General features: G+C 41.2%; 3 protein-coding genes and 1 non-coding gene across 4 annotated transcripts; 2 read left to right on the top strand and 2 right to left on the bottom strand.

Moving 5' to 3' along the window:
• Nucleotides 1–180: 180 nt before the first annotated feature.
• On the top strand, nt 181–4,894 carry gtf2f2a (general transcription factor IIF, polypeptide 2a). Its single transcript, XM_076303443.1, has 9 exons — nt 181–360; nt 724–797; nt 904–922; nt 1,113–1,257; nt 2,614–2,661; nt 3,142–3,223; nt 3,403–3,502; nt 3,659–3,802; nt 4,218–4,894. Exons 1-9 carry the CDS (start codon nt 295–297, stop codon nt 4,335–4,337), a joined length of 798 nt encoding a protein of 265 aa, XP_076159558.1. The 5' UTR covers nt 181–294; the 3' UTR covers nt 4,338–4,894.
• A 1,493-nt stretch (nt 4,895–6,387) lies between these two features.
• On the bottom strand, nt 6,388–12,862 carry tpt1 (tumor protein, translationally-controlled 1). The gene is made up of 6 exons (XM_076303444.1): nt 12,730–12,862; nt 11,975–12,042; nt 11,504–11,694; nt 8,472–8,577; nt 7,704–7,820; nt 6,388–6,927 (listed from the first exon to the last, which is right to left on the bottom strand). Exons 1-6 carry the CDS (start codon nt 12,755–12,757, stop codon nt 6,925–6,927), a joined length of 513 nt encoding a protein of 170 aa, XP_076159559.1. The 5' UTR covers nt 12,758–12,862; the 3' UTR covers nt 6,388–6,924.
• Nucleotides 8,007–8,076, bottom strand: LOC143142733 (small nucleolar RNA SNORD58). The gene has a single exon (XR_012990973.1). It is a non-coding gene; the product is annotated as a small nucleolar RNA SNORD58 (small nucleolar RNA).
• Nucleotides 12,863–13,302: 440 nt separating the features above from the next.
• Nucleotides 13,303–27,183, top strand: LOC143142508 (nectin-3). The gene is made up of 8 exons (XM_076303436.1): nt 13,303–13,464; nt 15,669–15,750; nt 16,556–16,631; nt 16,906–17,232; nt 19,282–19,611; nt 21,082–21,363; nt 21,750–21,859; nt 25,139–27,183. The coding sequence occupies exons 3-7, from the start codon at nt 16,562–16,564 to the stop codon at nt 21,845–21,847; spliced, it is 1,107 nt and encodes a 368-aa protein (XP_076159551.1). The 5' UTR covers nt 13,303–13,464; nt 15,669–15,750; nt 16,556–16,561; the 3' UTR covers nt 21,848–21,859; nt 25,139–27,183.
• Nucleotides 27,184–27,827: the final 644 nt, after the last annotated feature.

Below are 27,827 nucleotides of genomic sequence, written 5' to 3'. Positions count from 1 at the left end.
TAATTACAAGACTTACAGATGTATTTACCCAGGCGTAAGCGGCACATTTATATCTGGCAAAACGTTGAACATACTTTCCAACTCGATTTTAACCTAGGTTACTTTTATTTTGACGCATTTTCGCTAGCGCTTTCTCATGTCGCGTTAATTTTGGCCACATAGTGCTGCCGTAGATAACTACAAGTGCCAGCCCTCTTTGGAAGAGGGAACGTGGGATAACGTTACTAACAGTTGCTAATAATTAAGTTTAGAAAGAAATTCTGTGTGTTACTTATATATTCGCGTTATTTCAGTATGTCAGACAAGGGAGACGTAGATCTAACTGGAGCTAAACAGAATACTGGCGTCTGGCTTGTAAAAGTGAGAGAGCCTCTTTGTTTATTAGCTAACGTTAGTAACACCTCACGACAAGTGCTATGTTGGCTAAGTATCCTATGCTAGCTTGCTTGTCTTCATGTAACAGTTATGTTGTATTTGTCACATGCACATTGTTTGTAGTATGCAAGTTAGAAGTTGTATGTTGTTAGCTGTCACATTAAGCTCGAGAAAGTTACATTGACTTTATGTTGACTGTACGTTAACTTAACGTCAGACTGAAACGTCAGTCATCGGATTGGTGTAACGTTAACGAGAACATTTTTAATTTAACATAAGCTCTAGCTAGTTGATGCATCGTATTACATGTGCCACAATCTACTCTACTGTACATCTATCCACATACAGGTTCCTAAATACCTTGCACAGCAATGGACCAAAGCAACAGGCAGGGGCGAAGTGGGGAAACTACGCATTTCCAAGTAACGTAATGTTGATTGTAAAGCAAGTGATCGAAATAACATAATTTAACCCTCTGTATGATCACTTGCAAATTCCTTTAGAAATGCTGTTTATTCTCTTTTTCAGGAACCAAGGGAAAGCAGAGGTAAGTCATGTCCCAGAGTTCAAAATGTAATCGAAATTAATGTTTTGAAGTGTTACGTTTTCAAACAGATTGCTAGATGATTTGTCATTACTGACATGTTTGGTCACATGTAACATTTGTACTGTTTAACCACTTGGAAGTGGTTGTTCTTGTTCATGGTCTGCTTGTTGTGGTCTGTTCATTTCTGCAGGTCTCCTTCACCCTAAATGAAGAACTGACCATTCTAGAGAGCTCAGGGGAGAAGGCGACTCAGGTCAACGTACCCCGAGAGCATCCGTTCACTATGCAGACTGTCGGAGGGCAGACACTTGCAGTTTTCACTGAGACGGCTTCAGGTAAGGACCCATCTCTCCCCATCCTTGACTGATGTTCATGTGTGGGGACTGGGAAAGTTTGTTATTATTGAGCTTTTTTCAGGAGGACTGTATCTGTATGCTTGTGGATTTGCACAAAAATGTAGTCTTTACTGGGCTCAGTGGACCCATGTCAAGTCTAAGGAGTCCCATGAGATTAACATGATGGGCTTTCCCTCTTGCTCATCCAGACTGTAGGTAGATAAAACATTTTCGCAATTGACCAGTAGAACACAGCAAAGCTCCTTCTGTGTTTGGTAATGGAGTTAACTTGAAATGAATACTGTCCTTGTTACTCACATTCTCTCCCTCTAGTAGCACCTTGTGGTAAGTGATAAATGTGCGGTGGTGGCGGATTCGTTTTCCGTTCGCTTCCATTGTTGTCTACTCATTTTCACCTTAATCTCTGCCCTTCTCTGCCGGCGCCAGGCCGGACCATGATCCGTTGATCTCGAGCTTGCCGCCGCTTTAGCCGTCTCTGCTTCTGTGCAGTGCTGTTGATATCTGATTGGCCCTTTGCTGGGCCCCCCTAGCCCCCACCTTCAGTGTGCTGTGGTTGGGGCTGATTTAAAAACCCATTGAACCAATCAAATTATTTAATGCAATCAGTGATTGGTGTGGTGTTGATTTCTCTGTGTGTTGGGATTGCTGTGCGTGTGTGCGCGTGTGTGACCAAGCATGGGAATAAGAAACTGCTTGCTGACTTAACCCTACTCATGAGTTTTTGATGGTAGACAGTGGAGTGTGTGTGTGTTCATACACTTGTGAGTGTGCAGCAAAGCTGGAGCCAGTCTAGTTAAGCCAGGTGTGAATCAGGTGGTTGTGGCGAGTGGAATCTCCGCTCCTTATTGCTCTCTCTTTGCTTTGCTGATGCCTGTGTGTAGCTTGTGTGCCTTCTTCTTGTTGTTGTTGTTGTTGTTGGTGGTGGTGGTGGTGTGTGTGTGTGTGTGTGTGCCATTTTTATCACTTCCCTGTCTGTGTGCTGCTTGCTTGTATGTATGGGGCAGGTGTGTGTGTGTATGGGCCATGTCTGTGGCATGTGTGCAGTGGTGCTTTTGTGTGACGTGTTGTATTTGTGTTTTCACTAGTGCTTGTGTGTGTGTGTGTGATGCTTAGAGCTTGCGTTGGTGTGGTGTTTCTGTGTTTTTAATGTGACTCGGTGTGAATGTATGGATGTTTGTATGGAGAGAGAGAGAGGGAGAGATCCCATTCATTTTTGTGTGGTGTGGAATATGTGTGTGTGCGTATATGAGTGCGTGTGTCACTATGCGGATGTGTGGCTGGCAGGCAAACGGGGCCTGTCCTGCCGTAGATCTCACTCTGCCATCCTTCCCTCAGGCCAGTCAGAGGCCGACGGCAGCACCTCAGGGCCCGGGACGGGCCCAGGTGAGTCCTCATTCCGCCGCCGCCCAAGCTGGAGGAGACTGAGGAGGCTCAGGAGTGTGTGTGTGTGTGTGTGTGGCGCTCAAGTGTCAGAGAGTGGTTTTAAGTGGCCTATGTAAACCTTGGAAAGGGTCCAGTTCTAATGAGACCTTCTTTCAGTTAAAATCAAACCAGAGAAATATGGCCATAGCCAATACAAGTCTATGACCCTGATACAGGGAGGTTAAACAGAGAGAGAAAGAGAGGTGGTGATGGTCATGTATTGGGGACCAGAGCATGTCTTGAAGGCTGTCAGTGTTCCTTTGGATTGGTTACTGGACAAGTGATTAGGTGTGTGTGCTGTATGAGCATATAATCAATTGCAAGAAAGCAACTGATCTCCCCAGTACAGAGGGGTTATCTGGCCATGAGCCCCATGACCCAGAATGCACTGTGTTGCCCAAGCATGTGTACTGTGTGTGACTTGTCTCTGTGCTCCCCAAGACAAACTAGCTCTGGAGGGCGTTGTGGTGCAGAGGGCTGAATGTCGTCCAGCCGTCAGTGAGAACTACATGAAGTTGAAGAAGTACGTGGTCATTGCACCACTCTTATACACATACCAACACATCCTATTGAAATCCATATGAAACATCAAATTGACGTGACGTATTGATTCTCATTCTAAAGCACTTTCACATGTAGATTTGAAAAGCCTGTACACTGCCTGCATCCTGGATTTATTTGCTTGCTTTTCTCTTATTACAGGCTTCAGATTGAGGAGTCCACCAAACCAGTCCGCCTGTCTCAGCAACTGGACAAAGCTGTAACTACCAATTACAAGCCAGTTGCAAATCACGCATACAATGTAAGTAGCAAATATGAATCTCTTGTGCCTATTATACTTATTAAAAAGTATATAGAACTTCAGGACAAATGTTTGTGTTTGTTTGTGTGTGTGTGTGTGTGTGTGTGTGTGTGTGTGTGTGTGTGTGTGTGTGTGTGTGTGCGTGCGTGCGTGTAGCTCGAGTATGAGAGGAAAAAGAAGGAGGAAGGCAAAAGGGCCCGATTAGATAAGCAGCAGGTACTAGACATGCTCTTCTCTGCGTTTGAGAAGCATCAGTACTACAACATCAAAGACCTGGTGGACATCACCAAGCAGCCAGTGGTACGTAGCTTTTTGTTTTTATTTCATTTTTTAATATATTAATTTTATTTGTTAGGGACCATGTACATAAATGTTGCCATTTGATGCATTGTACCAGAGTTGGCCTTAGGCTAACTTACATCTGCACTCTCTAGGCAGGGCACAGTTTAATATCCAACAACATTTAACAGACAAGACAGATTACAAGTCATACATCAATATAATGCACATTGTGACACACACACACACACACTCTTGGTCAGCACCATGTTGAAAGACAAGACACAAAAAAACACACATTTTAGTCAACCATGAAAATAGTTACGATTGGGAAAGAAGTGTGTGGTTCTTAGTGGACTAGCCCTGATGTCCAGAGCTTCCAGAGGTGTTTTTGTTTCCACCTTATTTTGAGAAAAAGTCTGTCCTGTCACTGTAGATCTACTTGAAAGAGATTCTTCGTGACATTGGGATCTACAATGTGAAGGGCACCCACAAGAACACCTGGGAGCTTAAGCCAGAATACAGGCACTACCAAGGAGAGGAGAAGAGTGAGTGAGCACATCAGAGATGATTAGGACTTCAACCATCTCAAGTGGATGCAGGGCAGGGTCCGGGTTGTCCAGATATCGGGGAAAACAGTTTGGATGGAGTTCCATGGTCTACCCCACTCCTGCCCCTTGTGTGTTTGTGTGGTGTAAAGACTTTGTTCCTTCTTCCTACACCCACGAGAAGTCCACTGTCCACTGCACTCGTCTAAGGATGAGCCAACAGGGATGACCTTGTGTTTAACTAGAATAGGCAAAGTAAAGGAGGTTTTTTTTGAAAGGCCTTAAATTGTTTAAAAAAAAAAGATAAAATAACTGCTTGTCTTCCGTAGAGTGGAGGAGAGTTCCTTTAGAATACATTATCACCGAACAGCCAGAGCCCAAAGTCTGGTTATTGAAAGGGGTTTTGTGAGATGTCAAATAAAGGTGGACCACGCCTAGTCTTTTCATAGACCGTCATTCACTTTGATTAGCATCAGGTTGTGTTGACACATGTATCTGACCTTTTTTATTTTCTATACGTTAAAGTAAAACAAAATTTGAATAATAAATTTCCCCTTAATGTAAATCAGTGGTGTATATATCTAATGTTGTCAGTGGAGAGCTATTGGACTAATTTTGCTTATGAAATGTATAATTTATTTTATTGTTTAGCTGACGAGGGATTAACAAAGGACTCATTACATGTGGAAACAGAACAAAGGCAGCTCAAATACACTGCTCAGAAAAATTAAGAGAACACTTCAATCACACATTGAATCAGTACTCTGCCATTGTTGTGTGTTGAGGTGAAACTGTTATGAGGCGATTTTTTGTATTTGCAAGAACTGTCAGACATTCTGTGAATGTAGTTTGAGAAAGGAGAAAAGGGTGGAAGGTTTTTAGGTAGCCAACTCGCTTGTTTTAGACTAAAAATCATATACAGGGTTGCCACGGGTCATAGAATTTTGGAATGTCTATTCCAGGCATGGAAAGTCAGGGAATTTTGTTGTAGCCGTTTAAAATTTACTTGGCAAAATACATTGATACAAATTTCGAAGCAGAACTTGCGTATATCTGGTTTTTAGCTTTACTACTTGATTGAGTACCCCAACTTAGTTTATTCAATGGCCATTTATTAATCACACGCTCTAAAAAAGTAAGATTCTTGAATGCTACGCAGCTGCTGTGAAATTATTGGTCAGTATTATATCCTTCATTAAATACCAAGTCATGGAAATTCAGGTAAATCATGGAATTTTATATTTGACTTAAGAGTGGGAACTCCGCATATAGTGCCTCTTCAATACCTCTGGGTAATTATGTGTAAATCAGGGATTCTCCATTTCTTGCCTGGTATCTCTCCATGGTCTGCAGCATATATTCCTTCTTTGCCTGGTAAGCACATCTGACTAGAGTAATTTTCTGTGTATAAGCCGCAGGACAGTGTTTTATGCAAGTAAAAAAAAAACTACCCTCCTGTATTAACATTGTAGCTGAAGAAATTTAGCAAAATCAATGTATAAACCACAGCTAATAGTTAGGAAATTACAAGACAAAACTTTACTTGACAGTATCAACATAATAATCATGAACACATGAACCCTAACCTGACAAAAACCAAATGACACTTAATGACAAACGTTTGACAATGCTTCTGACTTGTTTATGACACGTTCATGACAAGTGTCGTGTCACTCTTAAGTTGATACTGTCAAGTAAAGTGTAATCAATCACAGTAGTATAATTCACCCTAACTTAACAAATTTTACACCAATACAAGTGTGCTTCAAGCAGAGGAAGAACAAACCATCTCTAATGCAAGAAAATGTCAAAAAATAAAGGCAGGCACAGATCACCAACAAGGTTGAATTAATCATTTGGTTGTTTCATCTACACCTTTTCAAGGATAAAGGTTTCATGACAACTGGTAACTGACCATTCTTAGACATGTAAACTTCCAATGTTAAATGTATGTAATTGGCATATGAATGAAATGTGGTTCCCAACATTAGTTTAAGGCTAGTTTAATTTTTGTGTAGAAAAGTGCAGTTGTCTTGCTATAATCAGAGGCCAATGAAATTCACGGTTTGGTACGTTTTATTTGTTTACTTGTACATGGTCATTTATAGGAGCTGTGTTCATGCCAGCCACCTATGAATACATAAGTACAGCCAGAAAAATATCCTTAGCCAGCAGTTCAAATCTGTTGTAATTGGTGCCAAGAAATACCTATACAATCCTGTGATTCAGATGTAGGGGGGTAAGGGGGCAAATATTCTGTACAACTGATGCACTCAGATACACGGCAAAGCAAGTAGTCACTGTCCTCCAGTCAGTCATAGAATAAGTGAACTTCGTGCACAGCCTTGCAGATATTCCCAGTGCACTTGCCTCAAAAGAATGCTGTCCGTAGCCTACCAATAAAGGACCACTGGAGGGCCCTAGGGCAGATCAAAACAAAGAAAAAAAAAGGTGATAAACTTCTTGTCAATGTCACTTTTAAAAAGGGCAGCTAGTCCAGGCAGATGATGGTGATGGTAGGAATGAGAACTCTGCCAGAGTCACCGCGGCCAAATGGCCACCAGTGGACGGCAACCGGGAACCGCTCTGGAGAATTTACTGTTTAGGAGAAAAAACATAAAGTAATTACTAATGAGAATAGCTTAACATGAGGAAATGTATGCATGTATGAGAAATAGAAAACTTTTCAACATAATTTTACTCATTTGTGACAGCAATTAACATGATTTACCTTTGATTTATAGCAAAAAGTTACATTTGTGTTTATTACCATCACAAGTGTCTTAAGGGTCCAAGAACACCAAGAACAATAACGATAAAAGCGTTCACACTGAGCAACGATAAACAAAGTCTTGTGTTAATGAATGTGACTGCTAAAATTTGATGGGTTCCGATTGGCTATTAGCTTTTTATCATTCTCAAAATCGCTCTGAAAGTGATCCCCAACGATATTGTTCTTCATGTCGTTATCGTTATAGTTTGTGTGAACGTCGTCATTCATATTAACAAGAACGATATTTGTTTAGAGTTATCATTCTTGGTGTGAATGGGCCTTTAAGCACACCATTGCAATTTAAGTTTTATCCCAGTCAGAGAAACTATTAAACACTTGCACACTACATCCGAAGTGCGAACAGTTAAAACTGCCGCTGGACAGAAGCCTTATTCAATTCCCTTGTACAAGAAAAGACTGTCTTCCTCTATTCAATACACCTTGCCACAGGACAGAAAGCGCCACAGGGCAGAAAGCGCAAGGAAACTTCTGTCGCATCAGATTGCAAACCCAGATGCCACTGGGAGAGGCTTCAGGTCTATCAGTAGATGCTTAAGGTGAGAAAAAGGCACACACAACCAGATGAAGGAGCAACACTTACGCATTTCTCAACCTCCAGGCCATCCTTGAAGAACAGCATGTAAGGTGTGATTCCATCCTCACGGAAGTCTAGGAGACCGTAAGCACCGTCTGGGTTCATGGACTCGCCACAGAAAAACTGCAACAAGCAAACAGGCATTCATGAGTTCTAAACCTCAATCACAGTCACTTGAGTTATGGGGCTGAAGTACATTTCTTTTCCATTTCTCAGAACACCTTTAGAACTGGAATGAACTTATTTACCTACTCAATCACTGGTAAATACAGTTAGGGCATCTCCCTGACATAAGTGCAATGGTCAAGACATACTCAGTCCAAGAATTCGTTTCATTGGTCGCAACCTCCAAAGGTGTCCTAAGATGTCATCATTGCATGTTCAACCAAGCACCATTTCATAAATGCATCCTGCTGATTTGGTAACCAAGCCCCAACCACTCATGAGCCAAAGATCAAGGCTTTATGATGAAGCCCTCAATGCCATAATCTGTTGTATGCCCAACTGGTTTCCTGCTATGGGGCATTTAAAGTAGCTCCTCACTTCGGCAAATTACTCAGGATCGATTTGGCAAACTGATGGCCTCCTTACACCAAACAACTTTGACAAGATTTGGGAAAGATTCTTGAAAGATTGGCGTCTTGAGTAAGGGAGGGGGGGGCATTAGTTAAAAGACTACAATCTTTCAAGAATCTTTCCCAAATCTTATCAAAATTGTTTGGTGTAAGGTGGCCATGAGCTGACGGGAAAACTGCAATGGTCAATGTCACCAACCTGGTAATCCTTGATTTTGCCGATGATCTTCTTCACCTCAGCCCCTGCACCGTCCTGGAAAGCCTGCACTCTGTCAGGGTTGGTCTCCTGCAGCTTGTTTTTGACTCTGAAGCCACAAGGAGAAAAATGACCATTAATATCCACAGAATACATTGCAGGGAACAAGATCACAAGTCAGCTTCTAAAGACTAAACTAAATACCATCTAAATCACACAGGTTGTTTTTCCCGTACACATTAAAGCCTAATCTGACAAAAAACCTTCATTAAAATAAGAACAGAAACTAGTTCACAACAAATACAAAATGGTAGTCAAACAAACTTTTAACGAGGCAAGTCAATTGTTACTGCTCTGCAAAGGATGTCGTCCCTTCTTCAAACCATTACGGCACGGGATGGCACGCAACAGAAAGCGCAGGGACTCTTACTTTAGCATCCATATATATAAACCCAGTGCAGCCACATACAGACCCACTGAGCTGTCAGGGATGCCGCAAAGCAGGATGGCGCATTGGGGCGGGCGCAAGTACAAACGACCAAATACTAACAAGCGGACTCATAATTGCTTTCCAAAGCCAATTCAATCCCTCTAGGAATGCGCTCATACAATTTCTGCAGAGAATGATTTTCATTTTGGTTCATTCTGAGCAAAAACATTTTTTCATTCCTGTTTCAGTGTTCCAAGGTCTCTTCTCTAAATGGTAACCGGTTAGAATGTTATAGAAAAACGATTAATAACGTTCCTTTAAAAAGGACATTGCCTTTACAAATTGATTTATGGCTGGTGGCACAATACTACTTAAATCAAAGCACATTAGATAACAAGGCTAACTGTTCAAAACACTGGGTAAATTCAAACGTGGGGCAAGATTTGAAAGTAGCCAATTAGCCTATATAATAATATTATATCTTCAAAAATGTCTGATAGCCTAACTTCAGCCATAGAAAATGTTCTTGCTTTAAGCCCTGTAATAGCCTAACCTATGCGTGGTGTAGAGGGCTGCATTGGGATTGGGTCCCGTGGGACCCAACACAATTCTCCCGGGAGCGGGCTATTTGCACTTCGCTGCGGGCAGGAACGGGTGGCTAAAAAATAAATAAATAAATAAATAAATTTTAAAAAAACACTGCGGTATCGGGATGTAGCCTAGCGACAGGATGGAGATGAAGTCAATAAATGTCCAGTGCGTCAAGACACATGCAGGCCAGGGAAACGAAACAACCCCATGAAATCTCTTATTAAGAAGGGAGTGGACATACACATTGCGGGACCGGGCAGGAGTCTAACACACACATTGCGGTTGGGTAATGGTCAGAAATTCGGCATGAGTGGGGCTCTAGCGTGGTGCTTCCAACTGCATGACCGGCCTATAGATATTTTCCTAGTGTCTCTGGTGTGTGTGTATGTTATTTCACACAGTTTCAGTAATTCAGGCTTCATACTTAGAAAAGGCAGTTAGATAGTGCTGGTTCTGAAAAACCTTTTTATCAACTAGTAGGTCTAGCCTATTTTACAGGGGGGCACCAATTCATAAAATCTGACTAAGGGGTCTGGGGGAACACCGTGTGGGCAGGTGACTTTCCAAGCCTATGGACTTTTGAATAATATTCAAAATATTGGTTTTGTTTTCCAGTTTTTGTTTTTCGTTCTTTGAACTGTTTCTAATCCCTGATCAAAATACTATTCCTACTAGGGCTGAGCAAAAAAATAAAAAATTTTTAGGCCATATCACCCAGCCTTAATTCCTACTTAGTTTGTGTTGCACATCAGCAAAATTGTCAGTTAACATTAGGTTAGCCGATCCTACAGGCTTACTGTACTGTAAATTAACCAAACCATGATCTAAACTGAGGTACGTGGTACGTATCCAATCGTGATTTTTTTAATGTACTCTTAACTAGTGCCACTACAAACTTTTAGTGTCAGGGTTTTCAATGTTTTAAGTAAGCATCACTGTCCTCTGGCATGTTACACATGGCGATGGCTCTGTTAGTATCAAAATTTCTCTCAAATCTGCAAATTGCAAAGGATTGAGTAGCTATTCCATTAAATGTTCTGTTGATGCACTGGGTTAAGTGAAATACCTGTAGCATTATCCATCAACATTACTACTGTCAGCCAATGTCCTCATCACTAGGCTTGGGAATCGGTTCCAGGTATCGGTAAGGAACCGGTTCCAAATGTTCCGATCCATCGGAATCGTACACATCCAAACGTTAACGATTCCACTAACGATTCCAATACAAAGCTTTGTTTTACAAATGTATACTTTTTTAGAAATTTTAAAGTATTCAACTTCTGTATTGTTATTGCACACTTGATATTCATTCTCTAAAACCACTTTAAATTAGACATTCAAAGCCAACAACTCTCAAAGCCATCCTATAAGTGTTCAGCAAATGGTACAGGAATCGATATGAGAATCGATAAGGAATCGCATCGACAAGCAGACTTGACAATGACATCGATATCGATGCCCATCCCTACTCATCACTGAGGTGAACAGATCCAGATGAATGACTAAATCTCAAACACAAACTAAAACACTAAATATTACTAAACATCCCCAGCTAGTTAAGCTATTTAATACTAAATATTGACCAACTATATTACGTAAGATACAGCTTTGTAAAACAGCCTTTAAAATAAACTCCCGGTACACTTACTAGGTGCTTGATGCTTCATTTTATGTGTAGGGACCCTATTGATACTACCTCAGACGTTTGGTGCTATTTTGAGCATTAATAGTGGTTTAAAAATGGCGGTTTGGATACATTTAGCAATTGGCCCCTAGTACTTGCACCGTAAGCGCTAAAGCCGGTCAAACTCGGCACTCCTTTACTCAATGTAATTTAGCTTTTCAGAAGGTGTTTGACTTGTTGTCATGATTAAAGACTCTGGGTTCAAATTACTCCAGAATTACACTTCAGGTTAGGGGTAAAGTACTTTGTAGGAGAGTCACAATATTTCACCCACCTCTGCAGCAACACATTCATCACACCTCATAGACCCCTTTTACCCCTCTCACTTACGCCTTCATGTACTCCTTGGCATAAGCGATGTACGACTTCTTATCCATGGGGGGCATCTCAGAAAGTTTATGGTTCAGGACGATATCAACTCCAGAGACAGTGGAAGACTCTGTCCCCTCATCCTGGACCTCTGCTGATGCATTGCCACCAATAAGCGAGTCATCAATGTCACCTACCGATCTTGAGATCATCTGTAACAAACAAGACATTCAGGCTTGAGCATGTTGTGTGCATCTCTACCATCTTTTATGTTTAAAACACCCATAAACCAGAAGAAATGAGACAGTCTCAAAACTTGAATACAATAAGTAGTTGCTGTCTGGTTGTCAGTGCAGTCGTTTGACCACTGAATGAGACATTTGAATTCCAGAGTTGGGTGGAGAACGGACCTCAGCGTGACGTCGGTGAGTCCTAGTTATAGGTGCGAGAAATTGCATCAAGCCAAATGTTTAACATATAAACGTTACCAACCTTTCCCTCAACTTCGTACATCATGTCGGTCTCTTTGATTTTGTAGATGTCCGAAAACATCTCGTCTCCTTAAAAAAATAAATCAAAAAATAATAAAAATGCATTGTTAACGCCATCATCATGACCACACACAGGGCAAAGCACAGAGCAAGGCCTAACATACGGTGCCGATTTAACTGTGCGGCATTACAGTTGGCAGAGTTGGTTAACGCCGTTAGCTTAATTAAATCTAGCCGATCTATTACCTTACTCTTACGTCTTTCAACTTTGATTGTTGTACAATAGTTACGGTAACATTACGGTTATTTAGTAGTTTTTTCTACAGCGCTTAACTATTGTTTCTATTTGGCTACATACATGTTAGTCACATGCCTTGCTAATGGGCAACCCTGCCGCTAACATGATAAAGGTAACGTTATGTTACTTTTTTCTCAAGTTTAGCCGGTCTCATTCAACGAAGAGATAACGTCACCATTGCCCACACGGCGAAAAATAAATAGTTTGACATTAGATTAGAACAACATGTACAAAACCGGCAACATAGACAACCACTGAAATATGTTTTTATTCAGATTAAAACTGGGAACACCTAGCTACATGATATAGGCGTAACTATCTAGCTAGTTAGCTTGCTAGCTATGCTTGCTAGCTAGGCCCCATGAAAATTATACAAAGATGGAATAATGAAAATAAGCATTTTAAATTCACCATAATACAAAAATACCACACAAAACAGACTTATATCTCGTTCCTACCGGTGAGGAGGTCCTTGTAGATAATCATTTTGCAGGATTGTATAGGATAGTTTCTCTCCTTCTTGGCGGCTGATACTGCCCTGCTGACGGACTCAGCTGAAAAGGCCGGTTGGTGATTTTCTCATCCCAGTTACCGGCAGAAAGCATGACGTCAGGGGGAAATGGCGTCAAACTTGACTCAAAACAATGCGCTGCTGCCCTCTGTGGACAGAAATGGGGATTCTTCAAATTCGAGAAATAACCATCAGTAGGCTAGAAGTGTCACTGCTGGGAAAGAAGGCTAAATAATTCCCAACCTGCCGGCTAACATAACACAATTCTGCTCATGTTTCAGATTTTGATTTTTAAAGAAACTTGGCAAAATGGGCCTACGACAAAGACAGAAAAGACCCAAAGACTAGGCCTAATTCATACCAGAAGAAGATGAAGACCTAGACCTTTTTATGAGGTTTGTAGAGCAGTAGCAAAGCCAAATCCCATCCGACCTAAACTTTGGGCGTAGGACAGAAAATTGGTCAAAAGGCTTATTATGCTTCTGCGTAGAATCCCCAGCGTAGCCCCGCAGGCAGTACCCCCACTTGACGTCGCTCTTTCACTTGTCATGCAATATGGGCGTGCCAGAAGAACGATTTAAATGAGGAGATTCAAAAGTTCAGAGCCTGGATCGTGTTTATGCAGTTTTGACCTGGGGAATGAAGAGATTATTTTCGTTGGCAATATGCTTATTTCTGAAAGGTAGGCCAAGTATTCTGTCATATGTTTACAATTGTTGTTTCCAAAGCAATTAGGCTTATAATGAAGTGAAACCATAAACCAGTTAAGGCTTAGATTTGTATATAGGCTAATTTAAATGCTGTTTTCACCTATGAATTCCGCTGTCTGGTTGTTTCATTCCAAATGATTATCTTGTTTTTGTTTGTTTTGGTTTTGGTTTCCAAACCAAATTCTGTTCCAGTGATCCTCATATTGAAACAGCTGAAATGTTTACGAAAATTTCATGTTTTAGATTTTAGTTGATTTGTGTGTAGTTAATTCATTATATATGGCAGATGCAGGCTACTGATGTATGATCACTTACTTAACAGCAGCATCTCATCAGTTGGGCTTGCCTTTTAAACAGTAACTTAAATAATTAGCCCAACATAGGCCCCTATGCCTTAAGTGTCCTAGTAGGCCTAGTATATTCTTATAGAATAGTCTATTCTTTTTTAGTCCCAACGTTTAGGACTGCTACAAAATGTTGATGACTAACTTGGGTGGTGTCTGAACACACAAAACAGCTAATCTGAATTTGGAATGCAAATTATTTGCTTATTAATAAGGGATAATGGATTTGGGGACAACAGTGCTTGCTTTTCAAGAAAACCAATGCAGCATTCTAGTTAAGTATTTTTGTAATCAGTAATGAATGCATATGTGCAGGGCTGAAGTAGAGGCTAAACGCAAGTAAACACAGTTTATTCACCTCTGAAATTTCAGAAATAGAGTTTATCCACCTCTCAAAACAGTTTATTTACCAATTGCAACTTTTAACATTAAAAAATCACACTGTATCCACATTCACAATGTGTACACTCATCAATACTCTAGGAACTGGTATTCAGGAATGTAGTAATACAATAAGAGGTGGTTAAACTATGAATTCTGTGATATCGGTGAGGTGGACTGCGCCATGCAGTATTGGATTTTTAAAACAGGCATTCAGAACATGTATGAACAGTGGTATTAAATGGTTCCTAGAGTGAGAGTACATATTGTGAATGTGTGATTTTCGAATGTTAAAATATTCTGAATGCCTTTTTTTACAAAATTCCAATAACGCATGGCGCACCTACCATGATCACAGAATTCATAGCACCTCTTATTTTACCACTACACCCCTACATATGTGGTTCTAAATTGAGCTTAGGGAATGTGATGGTGGCATATGGTCCAGATCCGTGGGAAAGCTGGGCTTTGTCTGGAAACACTTCCTTTCCCCCGTAGTGGGTTGTATGGTGGCTTGACACTGTAGCCCTCACATTCTAGACACTGTAAACTTCTAACGAGCACAGTAAATCTCATAAAGGCACTGTTTGAGGTCTGAGAAGGGTGTGCAGCGGGGAGCGTCTTCCTCCAACAAGCCATGGCAAGTGGATTTCCTGGCACCCCAAATGTGGGAATGCAACCGCAACTGTTTTTAATTGCCACTGTTTCGATGGGCAGGGTGAGGGAGATACTCCAAGCTGCTGCTGAGATAACCGTGTGGAGCTTGCTTTTTCATAGACAGTGGGGTGCATCATATGTGCACAGCAATATAAACAAATATTCAAGAGCATTTTCACTTTTTAATTGCTCCTTTTTTTAGTTATCTGCCACTATTCATTACTGGAGCGTTCTTGCAACGCAAACATCAAAGCCCAGTGCTTGATGTTTCCCAGATGACTAAAAGTGGGGGGTACGCTGACAGGGGCGAAATCTAGGTGGCATGGAATGGCCGCCTGTGGCTTCATGGACCAAATTCCCTTGCTAAGATCAACAATGCTGTGGTGTTCACAAAGCAGTGCAGCTCAGGCAGAAGTCAAAGCTCTGAGAAAGAGAGTAATAGGGTAGCCTAACATCTGAGGGGTTTGAGATTTTAGAACTACGTGGCACCACTGGCCATAAAGTAAGTGGTATACTGTATGCTTATGGCTTAAGCTGACTGCTAATAGTGAAACAGTAAAGTACTGAAAGAAAGACAGAGACAAGGAGAGATGCATTGTACCCATACTTAAAATTCAGGTGATATGGCTGTTATATGATATGGCTAAAGACAGATCTCAACCACTTACTACCCTAAAGGCCTGGTGAAGAGAGGCCAGGACATAATCTCAGTAGCCTCAGCACAGTTACTTGTCTCTGGCTACTTGTTACTCAACCTTTTCCTCCTTGCTCATGTGTGCCTGTGTTGTTCCCAGGGACTGGAGCAGGCAAGAGAGGAATCAAAGGAAACACTGACTACTGTAGACTTGTGACAGGGAAGGGAAACTGAATTGAATTGTAAGTATACCTGTCAGACCTCTGAGTCACCCCTTACTCATTCTTTGCTGAAACTCACATGAGAGAAGAGACAAGAGAGGATTATGTCATGGGTCACATCAAGAGTTCAAGCTCTTTATGGGTGGAATTACTCAGGCTGTTTTGTTTGCGAATTTCATTTCTTAATCACTCAGGGCTCTGATTGTGTGAAGTTTAAAGTCTTGGGTCTAACTACAGATAGACAAAATCAATTTGCTAATTTAACACCTTAATCACAAACATCAATGAATAAGCTCACATGCCAGATGATACCCATAGTTCATGCAGAAAAAACCTTGTTTGTTGATAGACTTTGCACTTTGCCTGACATTTAAATTATGGCCCTCAGTATTTAGAGACACCTTGATGATTGAACATTTTAAAACCATTTAAAACCATACTGCAGACAACCATTATGACAGAAGATGACTTGATGACTTATTCAGAATGTGTGCACTAAATACTGAGGGTCCTTATTTGTTGTGCAGGTTCTTTCAGTTGCAGAAACTTTATACTGCCCTCCATTTCCAATTTGTGCAATATAGATTTTTTGTGCTTCTTACCCTCCATCTTTCGCTGTTATGACGTACAGTAAGCGAAAAGAAGCTATATGATGATGTAATAATACACTGTAATATAACCATCAGCTGTTGTAATAACTCACACTGTCTTACTACACAAGAAAATTTGGTAATGTTTCCCAGAAATAACTGTTTTGGATTTCACGATTTGTTCTTCTATGAATGCTTGTTAACATTTTGTCCTCATTTGCATATAACTTTCACAGACCAAGATGTTTGAATCTGGCTGGTGTTTGTGCTTCCATCTTTGGTTATTTCTCCTGCTATTTTCCAAATTACAAGGTGACCACAACCTTTCATTATGATGAAATAACATATGGTTTAATTTGACAAGCAAAGATGTCAGTAAATGTATTTTCTGAAAGATGTTGTGTCTACTGTTGTGTAACTGCTACCACCCCCGCAGTTAAGTGAATCTAACAGGGATATAATTAGTGTTGATCAGTCTCAACTCCCACCCGTCTTTCTCAAATTTCTTTCTCCCAGTTATAATGTCTCCCTGCATCCAAACCCCTTGCTTGTGACCTGACTCAATCTGCCTTCTGATTGACCACAGTTTCGGGTAAGGTCAGCGCTCCATCCCACCTGCAAGCCATCGCTGGGCAGCCCTTTATGATTGGCTGCAACATCACAATAGGCCCGGGGCAGTCGTTGTCACAGGTGCGCTGGATGGACGCCCGCGATGTCACCATTCTTTCATACCTTGCGGACGAGCCGAGCAGGGTGACCGGGTCCAATCGTGTGGAGCTGGCCACTTTCCACAGCCACACCAGCGCCATCAGAATCAAGAGAGCCGGACCTCAGGATGACGGTTGCTACCGGTGCATATTCGACGTCTACCCCACTGGGCAGCAAGAGGGGAGAACTTGCCTCACGGTCTTGGGTACGATTTTTTTTAACACCTAACTTTCAGGTTTTTTTTTGTTGGTGAAGATGTAACTGTAGATTTGGAGTTTGACAGTGAGCTTGAGGAATGAAAGGTGTAGAGTATAAAAGCAAAATGTTCAGCGATGGAAGGAAGTAATGATGTTTTTTTTAGTATTGACCTAGATTTGTGGTTTCTCCTATTCGTTTGTCAGCTACTCTTGAACTTGCAACACTCAGTGCTATAGTGATCAGGCTGGCACAGTATCAGTTTTGGTTCCTACAAAGATCAAGATTCAAGATGAAAGCTTGATTGGAAAGTCAAAGATCAAGATTAAAGATCAGAGCTTGATTGGAAATGACTAATCAGAATGCATCATGCTTATTTCCAAACTGCTTATTTCCCCTCAGTGAGTGAGAACTCAATTTGAAACTCCTTTGCTGGGAACTGGCAAGTGATATTTCTGGATGTTGGTTTTGGGTTGGGCTGTGTTGGATGAATGTATGCCTCGGTCAGACACTTTTGGGACTCAGGGGGCTGAGTGTGAGGGCCTTGCGAGACACAAGTACCACGGCTGGAATAACAGGAAGTGAGATGAGGCGCGTGTCCTTGGAGAGGGGTCAGAGAGGATAACCTCCCCCTTCCCTCCTGAAATTGAAACTTTGGAATATTCAATCAGTGGATTACCAGGGAACAGAAATCTTTACCTAAATGCGCATTGAAGTGTCATTGAGTGGAAATTGCAAAACCACCATAAGCATGTGACCAGCATTTTTGCTGGAAGAGTTATAGGTTAGAGTGGTTAACCATCATCACAGACTACAGCTGGAATTTACCTGACTTTTCTGTGTAAGTGATCCATGATTGTTTGTTTCTGTATTTACTGGATACTTTCCCAGTAGCCTTTGTACTGCAGTGTATAGCCTGGCCATGTAATTCATTTTCAGTCATACAGGAAAAAATACCAGACTGTTTTACAGTGCAGCATATATTTCCAATGGCTCAATGGCCACTTTATAAGATGCACCTTGCTAGTGGGTTGGACCCCCTTTTGCCATCAGAACCACCTTAATTCTTGGTGGCATAGATTCAGCGAAGTACCGGAAACACCTTTTGGTCCATATTGGCATGATAGCATCATACAGTTGCTGCACATTTGTGGGCTGCGCATCCATGATGTGAATCTCCCGTTCCACCACATCCCAAAGGTGCACCATTGGATTGAGATCTGGTGACTGTGGAGGCCATTTGAGCAAAAGCATTTGCTATTTGTTTGAAATAATAAGAAATTACTTTTATGATGTACACAATTGGAATTATAAGGTTCTATCTGCATTCTGAGTAGGCTACTTCTGAGATATTGAGCTTCAAAATTTTAGCATTCCATAGAGTTATATTGATAAGTGGAACAAGCCTCTTTAGATATAATGTCCAAAAATGTCCAAAAACTTATCACAGAATAAAAATGTGTAAAGAATTAAATTTTAACAAAAATGTCAGATAGATCCTTATATTTCTAAGGGGACGAAGTTACCAGATGATTCTGATCTGAGAAATGCACCAAAGCTGGTTATGCCCCTTGGAAATCGGAAGTGAATGATTCATTCCCAGACCCATTCTCAGTTGAGATTTGAGAATCAGTTTGGTATTAGTCAGGCTTAGGTAGAGTAATTTAAGGAAACTAGACTCTCTCTCTTCCTCTCTCTCTCTCCTTCCCTCAAGTCAATTAATTTAAAGGGAGCTTTATTGGCATGACTCAAAGCAGTGTTGTCAAAGCAAACATATTTAATACAATACAAACTAATACAAAATCTGATAAAAAGAATGGATAATAACAATAATATAACAATAACAACTATCTTTCCATCTCCATCCACAAAACTCTCCATCTCTCTCTCCCTATTTCAGATTCAAAGTGCTTAATTGGCATTGTGTGTGTGTGTGTGTGTGCAAATGTGCAAGTGTGAGCAAACGTGTAACCATTCACTACCTCTCTCTCTCTGGTACCAATACAACATGGATAATAAGGAGCCTCTCTCTCTCTCTCTCTCTCTCTCTCTCTCTCAGCAAAGGTGACCCTTGATGGGAACAAGACGGTCGTGAGCGGGAAGCACACCACCCTGACCTGCAGCTATGCCCTGTCGGAGCGTGTTCAGCAGGTGCTGTGGACTAAGACGGCAGAGCAGGGAGACACCACCACTGTGGCCTCCTACGCCAAGCAGGACCGTCCGATCGTGGAGGAGCCCTTCCGGGGCCACGTCACGTTGAGCAGCACCCTGGACCGCACCCAGCTGTTCCTGCGCCCCGTGACCACGGAGGACGAGGGCTGCTACACGTGTCAATTCCACACTTACCCTGAAGGCATCAGGGGTGCCACCGCTTGCCTCACGGTTTACGGTACGTGTATGGAGTTGGATGGTTTTCCCATATAGAAGTGATATTCTCACCGCTGTCAGTTCAAGGGAAGAAAATTGTTAAAGAAGAGTTAGATAAAATAGCACATCAAGAAAAGTATGCAAGTTGAAGATATAGCAATTACTTCTAAAAGAGGCCTGTGATAGTGTAAAAGGATGTGATGCTTCAGCACTGTATACAGTATGAAGTTTGTCCAGTTAGGTGGTTTCCTGACATTGGTGTGGTAAAGTGTGATAGCACTTGAACATCTCATTGTGTGAGAAAAGTCCCTCTAGTGTTTTTGGAGCGTATGTGAATAGTGTGTGTACATGCGTGTGCGTGAGTGAGTGAGTGTGTGTGTGTGTGTGTGTGTGTGTGTGTGTGTGCGCGCACGCATGTGGGCACACCCAGTGGCTCTCACATGTAATGTTAATGCAAACACTTGCCAAGATAATGTCATGATCAATTACATAATTGCAACAACAGCTTCTGGAACAGAAAGAGTTTGAGTGGGTTCCTTTTGAGTGCTTTTTGTCAGTTTTCGGATGTTTACCGCCTTACCATATCCTTCCCTACCTGCTGCGCTTATCTGAAGTAGCTTTTGTTGTAACGCACAATATGTTCTCAGCTTAAATGGTAACAATTTGTCAGTGTTGACAAAAAAAAGGAACAATGTTGGGTTGTGATGGGCCTGCCGAGTAGAGGCTGGTCATTTGGGGCTCGGCGCTGAGCCATGACTGTAGGGCTGTTTCCCCCCAACACTGGTTCTTTCTTTTGGTCTCTTTCTTCTCTCTCTCTCTCTCTCCTCTCCTCACTCCACTGTCAGCTTGAGTCCCACAGTGCACCCTTTGGCTGTAACCACTGCATCACTGAAATCTCAAACAAGCAGTGGACTGAAAGTTTATTCTTTCTCTCTCTCCCTCTCTCTCTCTGTCCTTGTATTTCTCTCTTTCTCTCTCTGTCTCCCTCTCTCTATCTCTCTCTCTCCCTTTCTGTCTGTGTCTTCTTTGTATTTCCACTTTGGTGGTTTATGTGTTTTTTTCCCCCCATACTCTTTTGTCTTCCTTTGTAACAAAACTGGTCTGGGACCAACAGACATGACCTATGTCTGACGATGACCGATTATGAACTCAGTCAAGACAACCATGCTCTCCGTTGTCTGATTTTGTTAGGGGGAAAAAAACTGTGATGGTAGACTCATTTGCAACACTATAAAGAGTCAGACCCCTTATGATTACAGCAAATGGAAAATGACAGAATGGAGCAACATATCACACCATAACAGATCAGTGCTCACTCTTACAGGGAACAACACCCTAAACACACACATGCATGCTTACACACACACACACACACACAATCACAATATTACATCAGACCGTATCAGTATTTTTTTGTTTCAGTTCACAAGTGGACTGTGTGCTATTGTTCATTCCTACAACAGTAATGATAAATAACTCGTCCTTTTTTTAGTTCTCCCTAAGCCTGAGGTGATCCATGTGACCGTGTCGCCAGGCATCGTCGAAGTGAACTGCACCACGGTGTCCCGACCCGCCTCCAAGATCTCGTGGAACGTGGAAGGGGACAACCGCACGATGGGCCCCTCCGTCTCCTCGTACTTCGAGCAAGGAGATGGCACTACGCTAGTAGTCAGCTCCATCCTCGTCCAGGACCGTCTCATGGTGGACAAGACCATCAAGTGTCTGGTTCACCACCAAGGCCTCGCATCTGTGGTCACTGTGCCTGTGAATAAGAGTAAGTGGCGCACTTTGCTATTCCAGGTGTTTTGGGTGTAAAATGAGCTAGAGGTCTGGAATTACTATTCAGTACGATCTGTGAACCATATTGTAGAAGTAATGAACAGATAGGCATCCACCATAATAGTAATGACATTCTCTGGTTGTTTGGATTTTGACTTGAATTGGGTTATTTTCTGGTATTTTAGGTTGTTCACCTTGCATTTTTAAATTCCAATCAGTAAATAGTAAACCAAGGAGACCAAAAAGAAGTAAATAATATGCATCTGCACTTTGAACTGTTGTGTAAACATTCTCTGTCTGTGTTTTGAGTTTGTGTGTGTATGTGGGTGAGTGTGTTTGATAGAGAGTTGCTTACTTTCTGTGTCTGTGTTTGTATTGCAGTCAGACGCACACACATAATTCTCATTGTCATGATGTCTGTGGCCCTGGCTCTTCTCCTGTGCCTATGTGTATGTGTGAGCAAGTGTTCCCCATGCTGAGGCCTTTAATAGGTAAGCCTCCGCACAGTCTGTTCACACCATAACATTTCATTAACTTATTCTCAGTTATTCAAAACAAATACCCAAACACACACACACACATATATATATATATATATACACACACACAGTAATGTTACCTCAGACTTTTTAAACTTCACTGATGTATGAAAGGATGGTCTTTGATGAGGGACAAAACCAGGCTTATGGTTTGTGCTACACATGTTCTTAACTATAATCATACAGCTATAAATACCATGGTCACACAAGGGCCTGAAGATCAGCCCACTTCAAAGCTGGCAGCCAGACCTCATCAGGGACATGGGCCAGTTCATGAGTGGTAGTAATATCTGAGGTCCCCCATAACCTTGGGTTTCCACAAAGACGAGAAACTGGATATTTGTATCGAGTGAAACACAAGCTGGATACCTATTCAGGGAGTTTTTAAGATCTTGGCTCAGTGTGATGGGGAGCTCCTGGTTTGTGGTGTGTGTAAAGTTCTGGGGATTTTGTCCACAGAAGAGGATGTAGCTGCGTGTGTAGCAATGGCAAAAGTTTCACCAGTGTTTTGGTATTTAACACTTCCAGCTGAAAGATCTTGTTACAGTCATGCCTTTCACCAGGAATTTGACATTTGACCCTGACACCTCACACCCTGACACATTTTTATGGGTGATGAATCACAGTTAATAGGATGTATGATGCATTTGTTTTCTACTTATGCTCAGCTAGCAAAGCACAACTGATAGCTGTAAAATCTGTCTTGATATTTACCTTTACATTTATTCATTTAGCAGGCAACAACTTATACATGTCAATTATATTACAAGGGTTATTGTCCCCAGAGAAACTTGGGGTTAAGTGCCTTGCTCACAATCACAACGGTGGAAACCGGGAATTGAGCCTACAACTTGTCAGGCTACTGTGTGCTTAGCCACTACCACCACCCCTCGATATAATGATGATTCATCTGATTAAAATTAGGATAATTTCTTTATCTTTCTTTCATTTTCTGTCCTCCATCCCCTCTTCTATCCCGATTTCTCATTCCTTTTTTACTGCTTCATTCCATTCATGCTTTCATTTGGTCTTTCTCCTTCTGTACCGCTGCCTTTAGGCAGCCAAGCTCTTAAGCCCCCCCCCCCCCCTAGTTTCTCATTCAGACTCCTCTCTGGGCTGCCCTCCCCTCTCCTCTCTGTATTGCCCTGATTTGGGCCATGACAGGAAAGAGTTTTGCCAATGGCTGGGCACAGGTCCAGTTTAAGCCTTCTGCCCCCAAAGGGCTTTTGAAATGCCCCGAGGGTAGCCAAATTAACACCAGGGGCCTCAGTGAGGAGAGAGGAACTTGTCAGATTGCCCGGGCAACAACAAAAGCCCTGCACTCTGCAGTTGGGTTTAGTATTGTAGGCTACATCTGGTAGTCTTTTCTAAAATTCCATTCTAGTAGTTTTAAAAAAATATATATATTTTAACTAATTTATTTTAACTCAGTGATGGCACCTGTTTTTCTTTGGGTCTTGTATTGTTATTGTTGTTATTTGTTCCTCTCCTTTTCTGGCAATGTGTCAGTCCATCCTCCGAGTTATTTTTTAAAGGGTCTCCCAACTGCACTGAGTAACGTTCAGAAAAATAACACAGAGCATACTCTCAAAAGGTGTCCACAACTTAATTGATTGTTGATTCCCATTTGCACGTCACTTGGCATAAAAGCACCAACCAAATTTATAAATGTAATTCTAAAACTGATAGTTCCAGTCCTTGATTGTGATTGGCTGAATCGCGTTTGATGACATTGTATAATGAGCACAAACTCACACCTTGACTATATTACTGCGCTGCTACAACTTACAAAAGTTAGAGTTGCTGTGTCTCTCATTGCTTGGCAACCAATCTGATATAGTTCTTGGTGGAAGAAATATTATCTAAATCGTTACATTTCTTGTTGCTGTACCTTTATTTTATGAAATCTTGCCAGGTATATGTGGTAACCGTTTTAGAAAAGCAATAAGCCACTCAAGTCCATAGGTTACACTGATTATAACACAGCTAAGGGGGTTTTAGGCATTCCGCTGGCGTGTCTGGCATATCCTAATCTGCTATCTGTATTCCTTGGAACTGCATAATGAAAGGGAGGCTGCTTTAGAAGTCTATAAATCTCTACCACATAAGCCACTATTTAATAAAAGGTCTTCCTAGAAGTCTCATAAGCAAGCTTATCTATAGGACGTGCTGTGTGTGTTATGCAGTTTGGCGCTGTGTGTGTCATGCTGTCTGGCGATGCAGTTCATGACAAAGGTCTGCTGACCTCTACTGGCCATTAACAGAAACATCAAGCAACGTGTGAGGGATTAAAAACAATGTGGACATGTTGGTGGGAAGGTCAGTGGGGTTCAGAAAGAGTGAAGTGAAAATGTTAGAGAGAACACAGTGATTCAGCAGTGCAGGGAATATTCAGTTTTGTTTTTTATGAACTCCAGTGACACATGGTCATAGCAAGTGATGTGTAACCTCTTTTGTGTTAGCTCTGAAGATTAGCTAAAAGGGTGCAGTCTGATGCCAGCCTTCAAACTAATTTCAGCTGAAGTGACACGTCATAGTTGGTTAGCACCATAGACTGTTTGCACGTATATTAGACTTGCCTCATTGTAGAATAACCCCATGTGGGCAGCCCAGTAGATCTACCATTACTGGTATTGTTATTGGAAATCCTAGAAGCTATCTTGAGGTGTGGCACGTGATTGCTGAGTCAAGGCTTTGTCATGCTTTTACAACTTCCTTGTTGCAGATATTAACATTTAAGGGAAGTCCAAGAGTTAGCATGATAACACGTCTTTCAGTTCAAGCATTGAGGAAGTTGTCAGTCTGCCAAAACTACCTTAGGGAGTTTTGAGTTATGTCTTCATCCTGGTGTTGATCACTCCTTTCTAGTAACCTCTTCCAATGAAGTGGCCACATGAGCTGAGCCCAGCTGAGTTAGATCACTTTCACTTCCTTGTTTACATTGTTGATTGTTGATATGTGGTTTCCCATGTGCTGGAATATCAGAAATATCAGGGACTTTTTGACAGGCACTAACAGGAATGCAGGGACATTTTTTTTGTAGAAAATTTCAGGGAGATTTGTGTGCATTGTATTCAATTGATGCTTATCACCTGAGTCATATTTCAGATTTACGTAACTGCCTATTCACAAATTAACCAATAGATATGCACATTTCCTCTATCGAACTAACCTGTTGTTTTGTTTCCTCTATATCTAACTACTTGTAACCTTTTGTTTTTCTTTCCTCAGAAAACCCTTCACAAGAAAATAGATGCTGCTATGATTGACAGTAAACAGTATGTAGTACTGCCAGCCCAAGCATGAGCAGCCTGACTAGATACCTCAGGACCATCTTGCAAGACACCTGAACTGACTGCACTTGTTCACTTTGACCACATCAGCGCACGGCTTTCTGCATCACTAACACCTATCTGACCTGAGTTTCAGAACTGAACTATGCTTAGTATCACCATTAGGACATGGGGCCTGACGCTTTGTAAATATTTGTGGAAAAAAGGAAGCTATTTGTGGAAAATATGTGTATGTTTTTTTCTCAATGTCTGTGTGGCTAGATTTAGCTCTACACATCTTAAACTCAGTATTTGTTGTTAGCCTAGCAGGAGTATCTCTTTATCAGCCCATATGTTAGACAGGAAGTCATGTTGGTACCAGAGAAAGAGGTAGGGGATGACCACACGTTTGCTCATATTTGCACACGCACACACACAACCGCACCAGGGATGGGAATTAGCACCCGCCACCAGCCAAATGCGGGTGGATTTGGTCAACTTACCAGCCACTGTGGCGGATAAGATAAAGCTAGTATACCACAAATATATAGTCAGATACGGGTGAATTTTCATAAGCCCTGACGTTAAAAAATAAGAAAGTGTATCGTAGGGATCATGTAATTTTATCAGTATCGCGCTGATTTGAAGTTATCTATAATAACTACCAGTGAGCCGCAGTCTCCCTGTAGCATGGCGCAGCGCTTCACTTTTTGACACTATAGGCACAAAGTTCATCCAAATTCACCCATTCTTCTCTGTTGAACTACTCGAGAAGTATTTGCTGTGATAATCTGTTTGTGAGAAAAATAACTTAGAATTTTCAAGAAATTTAATCATTATTCTCTGTGCCCATCTCCACATCCATTTGTCTCGGTGGAATATCTCACAAACTATTCACGCAACACATGACAAACCATATATCAGAATAAACAGCAGGCCTTACCGAACACAAATGTGTAATGCATTCCCGTGCATAATTAGTCGTTCCAGAGTGATCCAGATATCTGTAAATAATAGAATCAGAGAATATACAGCTCAAGAGTTTGTCAATGTAGCTTTAATGATTTATTTTAACAAAATGCTATGTATTTATGTGCATGTATTTAAGTTTCTTAAAACTGAACCGTGCTTAAATTGGTCAATGCATGATTTCATAACAGGCCAAATAGAAAATAAATGTTAAATATAGCCTAGATATCTGTATATATTAAAATCAGATTATGTAGGCTACACAGTATAGTTAGATCAAGTTGGAATGCTCTAGAGCTCACCCCAAAGGATTGTCTTAAAGGAGCCACACCACTTTTATAACACATATGGCATATGAATGCTGTTCTGTTGACCCTTAGTTTTGTTGCTACTGTGCATGGAGGACAGGCCAATTTTGAGTTCTGTCCAACATTGGTGGTAGGTTTAGAGAAAAATTCAGCACATTTTAATCGTATCACAATAATGCCGATGATGGTGATCATTTAGGTTATTATAATCATGATATCACATTTTCATACTGTATCTCTAGTGGCTGATGAAAAAGTTGAGTGGCTGGTAGATTTTGGAATCCACCAGCCACAGTGGCAGGCGGACAAAATATTTAATTTCCATCCCTGAACCACACACACAACCACGCACACACGCACAGGTATGCACACCTACAGATCTTTTTTTCCATTATTTTTTATTGGTCTGTACATGTCCACTAGAGGGAAGTATTGCTCTGTATTTAAGGACTAACAATCCACGGTCCCATGTTAATATATTGTGAAAGAAAGTGTTCACTGACGGTAAAGTTGTTCACTGTAATGACGCTTTGGATATGTACTACATAGCTTTATTTATATACAGCAGAGTATGGGGTGACAGAGTGTTTACAAGTAGCCCACTAACCAATGCAAAGGAAGGAGCAAACAATTGTATGGAAGGATATTGCAGTTCATATTGTTCATTTCAATTCTTCTGTGATATAATTTTGCAATAAATTGACAGAGTATTTTGTGATGTAGTGAATCCGTATGTGCAATGTGCTCTTTTTTTCCAGTAAGTGTTTTTTTTTTTAAAGTAGGCTACCAGTGTCCATTACTATGTACTTGAAAAAAATGGAAATGAAAATGTGACAGTGTGATGGTTTTATACTTGGTTCCTATCATTCTGTTGACGTAGACCTGGGACAAGGCCTGAGCAAAACATTAAGACCTCAGAGAACAGAAACTGTTTGCTCTTACCACTGTCAGGTTTTTCCTTCTGTTTTTGCATTTGCTGTATACAGTTGTGAGAATAAGTTTACACACCCATGCTAAAGTTGACTAAAAAGAGGAATCATCATTTGAAAATTGATATTAATACCTTATTAAAAAAAAAGGAAAAATCCAACCATTAAGGATACCAATTTTCTTTGTGAATCAATGAATACTTACAGATTGGCATGGGGTACTTTCCATAAGATCATCTCTCAATGCAAATCAAACCAGCTATTAGGCTAACTGAAATAAAACCATGCCAATCCCTAAATATGGTGAAGGGTATGTGATGATGTGGGGCCATTTTAATTCCAAAGGCCAAGGGAACTTTATCAGGATGCACAGTGTCCATGAAATAACTGGCCTTTAAAAATAAAAATCTGCTTGCCTCTATGGGAATTTAACATAGGGGTG

Source organism: Alosa pseudoharengus, unplaced genomic scaffold (assembly GCF_046254945.1).
Source record: "Alosa pseudoharengus isolate Yale_2024_CS ecotype anadromous, Long Island Sound unplaced genomic scaffold, YU_APseudo_1.1 YU_APseudo_1.1_scf_24, whole genome shotgun sequence".
Taxonomy (NCBI): Eukaryota; Metazoa; Chordata; class Actinopteri; order Clupeiformes; family Clupeidae; genus Alosa; species Alosa pseudoharengus.
Note: the sequence above shows the minus strand (reverse complement) of the source record. Positions and strands in the feature narration are given on the sequence as shown.